General features: G+C 33.9%; 1 protein-coding gene across 2 annotated transcripts; it reads right to left on the bottom strand.

Annotated features, from left to right (window-relative positions):
* Window positions 1–329: 329 nt before the first annotated feature.
* On the bottom strand, window positions 330–12,813 carry LOC123714302 (acetylcholinesterase). 2 transcript variants are annotated; one of them, XM_045668520.1, is made up of 15 exons: window positions 12,154–12,813; window positions 11,860–12,009; window positions 11,302–11,439; window positions 10,871–11,017; window positions 10,039–10,195; window positions 9,427–9,638; window positions 8,346–8,516; window positions 7,897–8,098; window positions 6,532–6,719; window positions 5,363–5,655; window positions 4,364–4,559; window positions 3,307–3,422; window positions 3,145–3,180; window positions 1,518–1,674; window positions 330–1,356 (listed from the first exon to the last, which is right to left on the bottom strand). In XM_045668520.1, the coding sequence occupies exons 1-15, from the start codon at window positions 12,457–12,459 to the stop codon at window positions 1,180–1,182; spliced, it is 2,646 nt and encodes an 881-aa protein (XP_045524476.1). In that variant the 5' UTR covers window positions 12,460–12,813; the 3' UTR covers window positions 330–1,179. The 2 variants fall into 2 exon arrangements, with proteins under 2 accessions (XP_045524476.1, XP_045524477.1); XM_045668521.1 differs by lacking the exon at window positions 3,145–3,180.
* Window positions 12,814–13,689: the final 876 nt, after the last annotated feature.

Raw genomic sequence — 13,689 nt, 5'->3', positions numbered from 1 at the left:
GACAGCGTGCGTCGGCACGCTTTCTCTGGGTCGGTCATATTGCAAGCCGATTTCCTCACCATACCATTTACTGTTAGACCGAATGTTAAATGCGCTCATAGAAAATATAATATGTTGCAACAAAATACTAAGTTCACTTTTGACATAGCGCGACGATAGTATGATAGAGGTTTTGATACTTAAGTCAAAAGTATGCAAAAACTCACTGAATTAGTTCTTTTAAAGCATTTAGAACATTCATATTTTCGACTTTATTATTAAAAGCGTATTCTATAAATACATTTATGTGTTATTAAATGTAAATCTATGAAGTAAAATAAAAATCAATGAATAAGAAAAAATATTTATTTCATATTTACAAAATACACTGGTAGTGTCGAAATAAATAATTGCACTTTTGATGGACGGACAGAACAATCACAACATACATTAATTCTTAAAACTATGTGGAATGTAAATAAATGAAATATAGCCTTTACTATTCAGCATATAAGGCACGGAAATATAGTTAATATACGATAATAATTAAGGATATAAACCGTATAAAGCTGATGTCTTATTCATTCAAGATTATAATAGATAAAGATATCTTGCACCAAAATTAATTAAAAATAGTTTGTCACGTTTGTACGTTCAATAACGTACACGTACGTATCACGTTCTGAACGTGAGACGATTTTTAATAAAAAAAAATAAAGAAAGCAATATAATAGATGCACTTACGAGATCTTATTAGATACATTACAAACTAGCGGTGGTTGCAATAAGTCTAAGTTTTCTACCTACCATCAAATTGTCATTTAGCTACGAGCTGATTATTTATATTAGTAACCTAAATTTAGTGGTATATGGATAATGGTTGTGGATAATATGCCGTATAAGTTTCTAAATTATTAATCATTAGACCCTATTACTTGAAGTCAAAGTTTCAATACTCTAATATCGCTTATATTTTTCGATTGCTACATTCTTGCACTACTATTTACTTAAGAAAAAATTTCAAAATGACAAAACATGACATCTACAAAAAGTCAAATAGACTAAAAAACCCCAGATACGTGTATGTTATTCTCTATGGTAACCAGAGATACGGCAATATCTGTGGTACACCATAGACTAGTTTACTCCTAGCTCAGGCGTTTAGTGTTCATATTCTATATTATATAATGCCATAGATTATTAAACCGTAGTTTGTGGCACACCATCGACAAGTTTAGTCCTAGACCTAGCTCTAGGCACGGGCGTTATACGAGGGTCCGGGGTTCGAGACACCATGCTTTCTTTGAGGGATATGGCCGATTCTGTTGAAGCTTCGGATGGCGGACGAGACGATTGTAAAGTTGCTGGTTGGCTTAGCTGTGAATATAATAATAATATTAAGTCGAAAATATATCAATTACCGGACAGTAAAATTACAAAATCCATCTAAAGTGCACTCACAATACATTATTCTCTTTAGAAATTATTTTTTTAATTGATATAAATTAAATATAATTGTATAATTAAAAAAAACATACTGTTCTGGTAATAGTGGTTTGTGGTGTTTGAGATCGTTTTATCGGCACATCTCTATACTCATAGATATTATCTCTGGATCGATTTGTGTTATCTATGCCACTTTCCTCTATCTCGGGCACCATAAATATATCACCGTTGTAGAAGCGGTCGGTTTCTCTGTAGAAATGACAATGTTTATTATCAAAAAGTCACCTAGTGTGTCTTACAGCTGGACAGTTTATATCTCAATTTAAAAAAAGTGTATTGCTCAATTTAATAAAGTTTATACATCAATATAAAAAAATATACTAAGACGAAGAGAAGTTGGCGGGGCAGGGCTAGTACAACTATATAATTTATAGATATATTTTGAATTGAAACTTTGCATATATTAGGTCCTTACATATGAAATTGGCGTTTTGTATGGGAGGAACAAAAAGTCGAATATTTTTAAATATAATATATCTAATTAATCAAACTATGAACCATTGTTTTCTATGCACTTTTGCCATCTCATAGTTCATTGATCCCTTTACTAAAAAAAACCAGTCGGACGGGAATCAATAAAATCTGTGAAGGCGATTTGGACTGCCTCATCAGAGTTAAATTTTTTCCCTATCAAGAAGTTGTCCAAATTTCGAAACAAATTGTAATCTGTTGAAGCAAGGTCCGGGGAGTACGGAGGATGTCTTAAACATTCCAATTCACATTTCAATACTTCATTATCAACTTGAGTCTCAGGCCGTCTGGCTGGGAAGCTAGCGGCTAAACAACCTAGGCTGGACAATCGCTCCACGCCACTGCTACTTCACGACAACGCTAGACCACACACTGCACAACAGACGGCTACCAAATTAGAAGAGCTTCAATTGGAATGTTTAAGACATCCTCCGTACTCCCCGGACCTTGCTTCAACAGATTACCATTTTTTTCGAAATTTGGACAACTTCTTGCAAGGGAAAAAATTTAACTCTGATGGGGCAGTCCAAATCGCCTTCACAGATTTTATTGATTCCCGTCCGACTGTTTTTTTTAGTAAAGGGATCAATGAACTACCTATGAGATGGCAAAAGTGCATAGAAAACAATGGTTCATAGTTTGATTAATTAGATATATTATATTTAAATATATTCGACTTTTTGTTCCTCCCATACAAAACGCCAATTTCATATGTAAGGACCTAATATATATGAAACAGGATGAAGAAGTAAAATAATAATAATATAATATGGTGTGTTAAATTCAACAGAAATATAATATGATAAATATAATACCTGGGGGGTGATTCTATTTATTTTCACATTTAGTGATTACATCAACAGTAATTATTTATTCTTTTACACATATTACCCACACATTGTCTATGCTTGAAAACGAAATGCATTTTCGAATAATACGTTTATCTACTACTTTTAAGAGGATTGCTTACTTTTGCTCAGATGAGGGGTGGGGGGAATAAATTGCAGTAAATCTGCTTACATAATACTTGAACGGCCTCATTATAATAGTATGCTGGTTGCTTGTAACATTTAATTTAAAAATCGTTGCGATTTGAAATGATTTTAAGGCAAATAAAATATGTGTACATGCAATAAACAAGGTGCTGAGTAATTAATTATAAAGTTAGTACTTTGTTAGTTTACCTACATTGCTGGTATAAGCTTCCATTTTGGCGGAATAGACCTGTTAGGAAAGCCATATATTACATAAGTAATGACATTAAATTTATTCTGTTAGGTAACAATTAATTTAATCATTACAAAGTTACCAGTAACAAGCAATATGATTATTATTTATAAAACTTTGTACCTCTTAGCATTCCTCCATAACATACAGCAGACAACCAAAAGTACTATTAAGAGAAGGCAAGCACTGGAGACAGACCAGAATGCGATCTGAAGGGGTTGCTTTGGCTCCCACCAGTACTGAAAAAAAAATTCAAATTGATGCCATGAAATTTTTTTTAGTTAGGTAAATATCTTCTTATTTTTATGATTTGCTATTATATATTGGGTATATAAATAATTTCATGAGTATTTTGTTATTATTGTTTTTTAATCACTGTTTTAGGGTGACTTTTATTTTGTTCACTGACCGTGTGTTAACTAATACTACCTTTATTCATTTTTAAATTTAACTTTTTATTATTAAAGGGCGCTAGAAGAACGACTCCGAAGAGAGAATGCAGGCATTTTTGCCTGAATTCCCTCACCATCTCCATATGTGTAGACTGCGCGGGTGAAGGGCGGACTCAAGGTGTCGACTAGAGCCCAGCAGCTGTTGAGGACGAGTGGATAGTTGTGGTCTCGAAATTGTTTTGGGCGGGGTTCTAGATAACATATTCACGGTGGGGGGTGAATATGTTATGTTATATGTTATGTTAGGGGGAGATTAGTGTGTATCTGTGTACAGGAATGAATTCACCTGCTAAGTACATAGAAATTTCATAAATAACATAAATTCTTGTAAATTATAAAAACACTTTTTTTTGTATTATGGCATATTGTAATACGATTTTTATTCAGTTTCAAAGTTTTTTGTCTGTATTTCTAATAGGTTTCCAATTTTCATCACAGTGGCATAACTTACTAGTTCCCAGGTGAGATCCAGAAACGAGACTTGGATTCAGAGCCACTTGAAGTTTACTAAATAAGTACTAAGGAAGTACATAAACATAGAAAGAATTCGCTAAGTACTTACTGTGTACTTGACACATCATGTGGAAGCGAACACAGTTGTTACCGAATCCCGGCCTAGGGATATAACATAAGTACTAAGAATTTGTAAAAAGTTTTAAGCACTTGTAGTAGTAGTTAGTACAGAGAATTTATTCTCTATGCCTTGCGACATTGATTTATCGACTCACCTCAGTTATAGGGGGATATGTTGGCACAAATCTCCCAACGACAGTGGGCAAATACACAGTCCAAAAAGCGAGTTCCGTCTGTCTATAGTTGAGCTGTATAGTGGAGTTGTAGGTTGTATTTAAGTTTAAATAACGGAGTTGTCCCGCTTCAGCCTTTTCGAAATGTACGCCCAGAATTCGACTACGGGTCGGATTCCTGGAGAAGATTGAAGAAGTTTAGTTTCTTAACCCACGGGATTTTTATGTTTCCAAAACTTATAACTATACGAGTTTACATGTAATTGAATATCGTTTGAAAGAACATTAAAGTTGATGAAATTTTGGTACAAATTCATTAATTTTTAAGAAAATATTGTTAGTAACACATTAATGAATCTACTAATAATACCAATTTTTAATATTTAATTATAATACATACATTAAAGCACAACTTATTTATTTTACTTTATTTTTAATAAAACAAATCTACAACCTTTTAAGGTCTGGGCCTCAGATTTCTGAATATGTTTCATGATTATTTGTTATTGTTAATAGGCGTAAAAGTAGGTGATCAGCAAGGCAAGTCAAGCCGGTTTCCTCACGATGTTTTCCTTCACCCTTCCAGCGAATGTCCAGAAATGCGCATATAGAATGAAAGTCCATTGGTGGACAGCCGGGAATCGAACCTACGACCTCTGAGATGAGAGTCGCATGCTAAAGCCACTAGGCCAACACTGCTCAAAGTACAACGTTACACGCTCTATGTTAAATGTGCGATGTTGCCGTACTTACATAATATTACAAATACGTCCTACTAAATTAAAAAAAAAACATGATTTTATTAAGAATACAACTAACCCTCGCCTAAGTATTTTTAGACTCACATAATAAGCAAATTTACAAACACACACAGTACATATTCTAAAATCAATCTCGTCTTGAGCGCTGTCAAATATGTCAAACTTCGAGCCGAAAATAGGGTTTAGCAACTCTTGAAACTAGATTTAAGTATGAACTTACCCGAATCTCGCGAAATCAGAATAAGCTTTCATAAAGAAATGGCTCATATTTCTGTCATTCGGTGTCCAGGCTTGTCTCTCGATCCTTTGCCTCATCGGAAAGAACTCTTGGTCCATAAAAGGGGCGCCCGTTAGGAAAACCCGTTCAAGATTATGGCTATACTGCCTCCACTCGGGTAATTTGAAGGCCTCTACAGTTGTATTGAGCACGTACATATATACGGGAACCTTTTGTTCTAATAATAGTTTAACTATTTTGTCAGTCGGAGCGCGGTAAAGGAAGTCCGAGAGGAGCTGGAAATAAAAGATAAATTTTCGTATGATCTCACTTTCTTTTCTTCTTCTTTCTTATTAACTCTTTTACACATATTACCCACACATTGTGTATGCTTGAAAACGAAATGCACTTTCGAGGATTCCTAACATTATTGAGAGCTTTGCTTACTTTTACTGACAAGAGGGTGGGGGGGGGGGATGAATTTCAGTAAATCTGATTACGTAATACTTGAACTTTATACACACATAAACATATAATAAAAATTAAAAATCTATAGTTCTATTCAAGAGTTCTATTGGTTACCCGGTGTAAAAATCTACTAATACCTAAAACTCCGCATTGCCCAGCACATGAAAACTCTTACCCTGGCCAAGACAAATAAAAAAAAAAATTAACGACTGCATGCGATAATTTTTTTTTTATAGAACAGGGGCAAACGGACAAGAGGCTCATCTGATGTTAAGTGACACCGCCGCGCATGGACACTCAATGCCAGAGGTTCGCGAGTGCGTTGCCGGCCTTATAAGAATTGATACGCTCTTTTCTTGAAGGACCCTACGTCGAATTGGTTCGGAAATACTTCAGCGGGCAGCTGGATCCACATAGCGGTGGTGCGCAGCAAAAATTGCATTGAAAAACGCTCAGTCATGGAACGGCTGGACGCTATAGAAAATTACTTACGTACGAAATTATGTAACTTTTTACAAAAAACTCAAGATATAATTTAAATTAAACTAATTATACGTTTTAGAGATACTAATAGTTGTAATTTCAGACTAAGGCGTAAAGATAAGACCGTTGGTAGTATTGGTCCCCATTGGTAGGTTCGATTCCATACAGAATCATTAACTTGTCAGCGTCATATGTTATGCAGTTTTTTAAGTAATACTCACATGGACATACTGGTCACGTATAGCGCTAACGTTATGTGGTTCAGGATGATATGTGTACATATACCGAATGGCTTCGTAGACACCGCGAGGGTTCAGTGTGTAGTTGTAGCGGAGAACCAGCTCTTGGACTTTATTATTGAACCACTGTTCTGATATTTCGTATGTAGGCGCTAGAGAATTATTATTGTCTGAAAAAAAACCCGAATTCAGATATTATGTACCTAGCTATATCATATGTACCCCCAACATAGACCCACAAATCAAAAATATACCTATATGTTGAAATAAATCAAATTCAAAGAATAATCTTAATCTAATAACCTAACACACATAATATGTGTGAGTTAGTAATTGTGACTGGAAGCCTATTTAGGCTTATATTTATACTATCAAAGTCAGATATTTTCCAACATTAACTGATAACTTTGTTTTTTTTATTTAGTCCAAAATGGTATGACGAAAATATTCTAAAGAAAGAAAACATAACACTTACTAACGGATATAATCAAACAACTAAATTGAAAAAATTATATAATAGAAAGATATTGATAGTCTATGGAAAGGTTTCCATTATTGTCTATGTCTATGTCATTGTGGTATTAACGCGATCTATTGATACGAAGTAGTTTGAAATATCCCACTGAATTTTTATATCAATTACACCTTATGTATTTTCTTATTCAGTTATCGTTTAAGTTAGTTAAATCTGTAGTAGAAAAACTAAGAAAATATAATAAGAAAAAAGTTACATTGTCATCAGTTTGACTTTTCACAAAGGGCCCATGTTTCATTAACAATTTCCAAGTATTTTAGATATTAAAAATTATGTACGTTAAATGGAGAGGGGTGGGGGAGGTTTGACCGGTCTCTTCAAAGCGTTCATGTGTTCTAGCGATTGTTCTAACTCTAGCTCTGTGTTTGTTCAACGGGTCAAACAACGTCTTTTAAAATATTTAATGTTAATAATGACCAAAACAATTAATAATCATTATTATTGTCATTGTCATTGACAAAGGGAGCGTTCAAGTATTACGTAACGCATATATCATTTTGTAAAACGTTACGATGCGGGGCGGGGATTGAATTACGCGATATTGTTAACATTATTTTCTACTTTCCAGTACTTTACACCACAGAATGGTAAGTTTTAGGAGTCACTGGAGTTGGTCACGAAACGTTTTACTATTGAAAACAGAAAAGTTACGGCGCGTTACATGGGGGGGGGGGGGTCAAGAATCTCCAAAATTTGCGTGACGTAATACTTGAACGCTCCCAAAGACATAAAGACAGATGTGACCAGTACGCGGGTCTTATAATATATATATGTTTCATTTTAAATTTTGTTTATAATCTTATAATACTTACACAAATAATAAGCCGCTTCCTGTGTAGTAACTCCAGTCATATACATCAAGGCGGGGTTAAACTGCCGTCTGGCGATGAGCTGATCTGGAGTAGTGTCCAAAAAACGCCAGTCCCTCTCCCGCCAGCCTTCATACCAGCCGTCTCCAGGGAATGTGAAGTTATTTTCGAGTACTGGACCCCAGGGGATGAATCCGACTTGGGGCTGAAAACATTTTGAATTTCTAAGTACATTTGTTTGATCAATATATATATATATTATATAAAACAAAATATGTCATAAATTTGTTGAATTAAAAAAAAAATAGATATACATGTATTTTGATGTTACTACTAAAAATCAATTTTTTAAAGATTTTATTGTAATGTTACTATTTGAAGAGTGGCTGAGTTTAGATTTGACGTAATCCAAAAGTCCTGTTGGTTCCCTGGTGTTACGAAAACTATTATACCTGAAACTCTGCATTGCCAAGCTCGTGAAAACTCCTTCCCTGACGAAGGCAGTTGACAAGTTTCCACGAAGAGTCTATGGGACATCCCAAAAGTCTACCAAACACAAGTGATGTGTTCTGAACTCTGAATTTATCTTCAATCAACGCCCAGTCAGCAAGCGCCGAACCACTCTGAGAGAATATATTATTTATTTGTCAGTTAATAGAAAAACTAAGATCTTCCGTTACTTATTTCTTCGACATTACTTATAAAATGCAATTTCACGAAATGGTCGATCTTAATTTTGACCACTAGTTCAGAGAATCCAATCAGAGAATCCAAAGACCCTAATAATTGGCAGAATTCAATCCCAACCTAGGACTTATTAATAAAATTATATGACACCGATAGTTACCTAAAGCTAATCATAGATGGCACCATTATATTTGCAAAAGGAAAAATACTTTAGGACATAACATGTCACATATCATCCGTCAGTTCCGGCCCTCCTTTTGATTTAATTATTTTCAATTTTTTTTTTATATTGTAATGTAACGAAGTTTTAACAAATAAATCTTTCGGAGGTGGGTGATCAAGGCTACGATAATTTGGGATGCCAAGTTTATGATTTACATGGTGCTTTTCCTAAAACATTGGCGAGGATTCTGCGGCCAGGTCTTATAGCTGCCGCTTTACCTTGAATTATTAGTTGAAGGAGGTCGTACTTTATGATGTTACCTAAGACGAGTTCTATTTATAATCTATATATAAATATAGATATGCTGTTAGTTTGTCTCCGTACAACTTGAGAATGGCTTTACCATTTTGGCTAATCTTGAGATACTTTTGGAAACTCAAGTCAGGTTTATGGGAAACATAAACAATAAGTTATGAAAAATATTAAAAACAACAGTTGAATTTAGAAAAAAACTATTCTAGCTGGCAAATATTTTTATAAATCTTGGGTTTGTTTAAAAAAGAGAGTATTAAGACATTGAGACAAATAAACCTAGGTCACCGGGTTATCTAGTATATTTATAATTTTAATCAAAAAATCTTATTAAATCATAAGAATGAAATTATACTCTACATGCTATATACCTGTGCAATTATCCGTGTAACAATATCCCTAGTCTGAGGCGCCACAGCCAACAACCCAGCTGAAGCTGCACCGGCACCTTCCCCGAAGAGAGTTATAGATCCACTGTCACCATTGAAGGGCTCAATATTATCCCGAACCCAACGCAAAGCTATCGCTTGGTCCAAGATACCATAGTTACCTGGAGAGTTCTCATCTGCAGTTGATAAAAATCCTGAAATTGTTTACAAAATTAATATTTCTCTGAAAACAGATTGATATCAAGAATGTATCCTACTACAAAATTAATGCATAAGGAGCATAAAGCTCTTGATTGTACCTATAATTGTTTATTTTTTTATCGTATAAAGTTTCAACCTGTCATAGGTCATACGATGGCGACACTCTTGGTCCCATCAACAACAGATGGCGAAACATTATTCTCTTTATTTTTGGCAAGAAACTGTTTCAGACCGGCTTGGACTGGCTCACCTTATAACCTCAATTCCAATACTGACAATAGCTACAAATATTGAAGAAACTATAAATGTTCCATCATTTGACTTGACAATATGCTGATAGAGAAATTGGTATAGGTACCCTGCGATATTAACAACAAATGAATAATAACTTACCCAAAGCTCCAAGCCTATAGTTAAAAGATACAACAACAACATTATAGAATGCGGCCAACATATGTCCTGGAAACAGATTGGATGCACCAGAAGAGAATTGACCTCCGTGAATGTATACCATTACTGGGTACTTTTGAGCTGTTGAACCAGCTTCAGTCTGAAATGAGATATAATTAAGAATAGAAAAGAATATAGAACATCCTGCATGTAATGTCAAAAGATATTTAAGTCAATCAATCGTTTATCATTTAGGATGGAAAGGGCTGAAAAAATCACATGTCTATAAGCCAAATTTAAATATATAAGCAGCTAAATATTACCCAAATATTAATAATCCATAATTTTGTTGGCTATTCCTAAACCTGGTCTGATAATTGGTGTTTAAATATTCATAATAATACAAAAAATTGATTTAAATACATTTTGACTTATTTTGAAAAAGGCAAAAACCATGAAAACTCAAAAATGCTTCGCTTTTGCATATTGCGTAATTAAATAACGAAGTCAGTCTCAATCTAACAGATGTTCTATTACATATCAAACTATCTGTAAATTAGTCATACCATAAGCGACATGGATTAATTAACATTTATTCTTTCTTAAGTGGCAATAATTGACAAACAAGGAGTAATTGCATCTGCTATGTTTGTAATAGCTATCTTCAAATGAACAAACAACTTTTTCTTTCTATGAAAGATCAAACATGCATACATGTTATCTTCAATGAGAAAGATGAGCATTCTACAAATAGCAATAGCATAGTCAAAATCAATACTTATATTCTGAATAATTAGATATATTAAAATGATGAGATAAAAATATCTTCACTTACATTTGGCGAGAAAATATTCAAATAGAGACAGTCTTCATCCATATCTCGTACACCTTTTGTAGCACCAGTAAATCTAACTGGCTGTGGACAAGCTGGACCCCAGTCAACTGCTTGAATAAGCTGCCAACCTGGGTGCTGACGTGGGGGCTAAAATATTAAACTACATCTAGAATATTTATCTAGAAATTAAGGATTGTAATGCGAGCAATAGGCCTAGCAGAGTTTTGGTTAAAACTTAGTTGCTAACAAGTTCTTGGTTGTAATAAATTGCATCCCACACACATATGCACACAGCCTGTGCAAAAAAATATGTAAAATCTAAATTGTAACATTTTAGATATTAAGTCTAATGGAATTGGTTAACATTTATAAATACATGTAGTGTGATGATTTAAAAATTCTTAAAAGTTTGTACTGAATTATATTGTTACCTTGAACCTGCCTTCAAGAACAGGTGGCCTTGCATATGGTATTCCTAGAAACACTGATGCCTCACCCTGTATTCTCTCTACTGGAGTAAGCCATGGTCTGTATCCAGAATCAGGATCTGGATTATCATACAAATAAACCTGAAATATAATGTAAGATATATCAGAGAAAATAATTCAGAATAAAGAATTACAAAAAAACTTACACATAATATTTAAAAAGCTACATACACTTTGATAAAAAAATATTCATATAGAAAATTATGAACAATTGCAATGCCTGATATTTACGAGTTGCGACATATCAATAAGTCTTAACTCTGAATCCCCATCCTTTGAAACTCCCTAAGTAGAAGTTGGTGGTTTACATTTGGTTGTAAGACAAGTTTATTACATAGCCGAAGTGTGAAACACTTAGCCTCTTCTATACTTGACACTAAAAATGCTTTAAAAGTAATATAACAAGCTGAATTTAAAAAACTTATGTTTTTACAACAACACTATTGTTTGGATGATGTCATTGACGATGTGCCGCCTGCACATCATCACTTCAAAACTTACTTTAAACCCTTGTACTTGTCCATAGTTAGTATTGACAAAAATGTCTCTTTTCAATTGTCTTGAATCTCTTCTCTCTTTGCCTTGTAGATCTTCTCTCCATCCACCAAGAACACCAGGAAACAATGCATCTGGATTGTTAGGGTCACGGTTCTGAAAAATGTTTATTGGAGGGTAATAATTATACAATTGTTGATGCATCCTATGCCACTGTATGATGTTCTTTTTTAAATCTGTGATAAAAATAGGTGTATTATTATAAAATAAACCATTCTAAATTTAAAAAGTAACACTTACTGTATTGAACTTAAACTGCTCATCTAAAGGGTTGGTTACAATTGGATTGTATGGAAATCCACCTGGTTGATTAATATTTGGATTATATGGATTGTATCTTGACGGATCTGCCCCATATCTTCGATTATTGTACACATACGTTCTATAATCAGTGTCACCTGGATTAGGGATTCTATGATCTCTCATAGAATCTTGGGTCCGTGTATTATAATAATCTTTATTAAACTGACCATTGTATAAATCCTTATTAGATTGACACTTTACAGATACGCCAAGGAACAAAATAAAAATCGCTCTTCGATCCATTTCGCATGCTCAGCCCGATCAAGAACAACGATGATTCATATTAGTTATACTTCAAGTATTTCACTTAATGCAATTTTTTGAATTAAAGTAGTACTTAAAACATTTAATATGGATATTAGAATGGTATAAAGATTGTAATATATCACTTATTTAACAAAAACATGGAAAAACAAAACAGAAGCTAACTCATAAAAAAACTTTTAAGTCACGATTTCTACTTGTCATAGAGAATAACTTCATTCAAGTTTTTATCAGCGTAGTCCCAATTTAATTTGGTACAATGCCGCTAGACAAACAAAGTGCTTATCAGTTCTTTAATCAATGAATTTATCAGCTGAATCAAACCAATTGCCAACGCCCAACAATAACAGCTTTGTTTATAATTTTTTTAAATAATCAAGCTTTCTGTCTTTGACAATTGACACTGATTTTACCACAGATTTAAATATATTCTCTAAATTTGGTTTAGTTCGGATGTTATAAATTTTCAATAAGAAAAGAAGCGCGGGAAACTTCGTTCATGTAGACGTATTTTTCATGGTGGTGAAAATTTTATTTAGATGTACTAGTTAAAACGCCGAGGATAAGCTGGTAGTTTTAATTTTTGTATGAAATGTAATCTTTATATCTATTTGTGTATACTGGCATCGTGTAGTCGGTAAGTTATTATAAATTCTGTAAATATCGTATAAACGAGGAACGGGATGATGGCCATGTTGGCCTGTATCACCCTGTGGGATCAAATGCTGGTTCACAAGATGACCTGAATAAAATGGATACGGATTGTTCGGTATCATCTCAGACAGACTTTGTCGGCAGTGTAGAAAAGTGAAGAAAATTAAAGGTAGGAGGTCTTAGCGGTGATTTTCGTCAGTGCGAAAGATTATGCAATATAGAAAATGAGTAAATTTTAATCAAAAAGGTTACTTCTAAACCTATATCGCAATCCATGTCATCTCCTCACTCGCAAAATAATAATAATTCACATAACACGTACTTCAATCATCAACATCTTACACGGAAAATTCAAATATCTCTCAAGACTTTAACGCGGGAAATTCAAATAACACCAAAACTACAGTAACCATTACAGATTCCCGTTCGATTGGCCGTACTGAATATGTTCCTTCTTCTTATTTAATACCAAGTTCACCTGACGACGGGACCATTCTCCATCCTGTAAAATTTGGCATTTTTTAAAGCAGAACTAATTTGATAATATTATTCCTG

The sequence above is a fragment of the Pieris brassicae genome, chromosome 9, assembly GCF_905147105.1.
Source record: "Pieris brassicae chromosome 9, ilPieBrab1.1, whole genome shotgun sequence".
NCBI classification, from domain to species: Eukaryota; Metazoa; Arthropoda; class Insecta; order Lepidoptera; family Pieridae; genus Pieris; species Pieris brassicae.
Note: the sequence above shows the minus strand (reverse complement) of the source record. Positions and strands in the feature narration are given on the sequence as shown.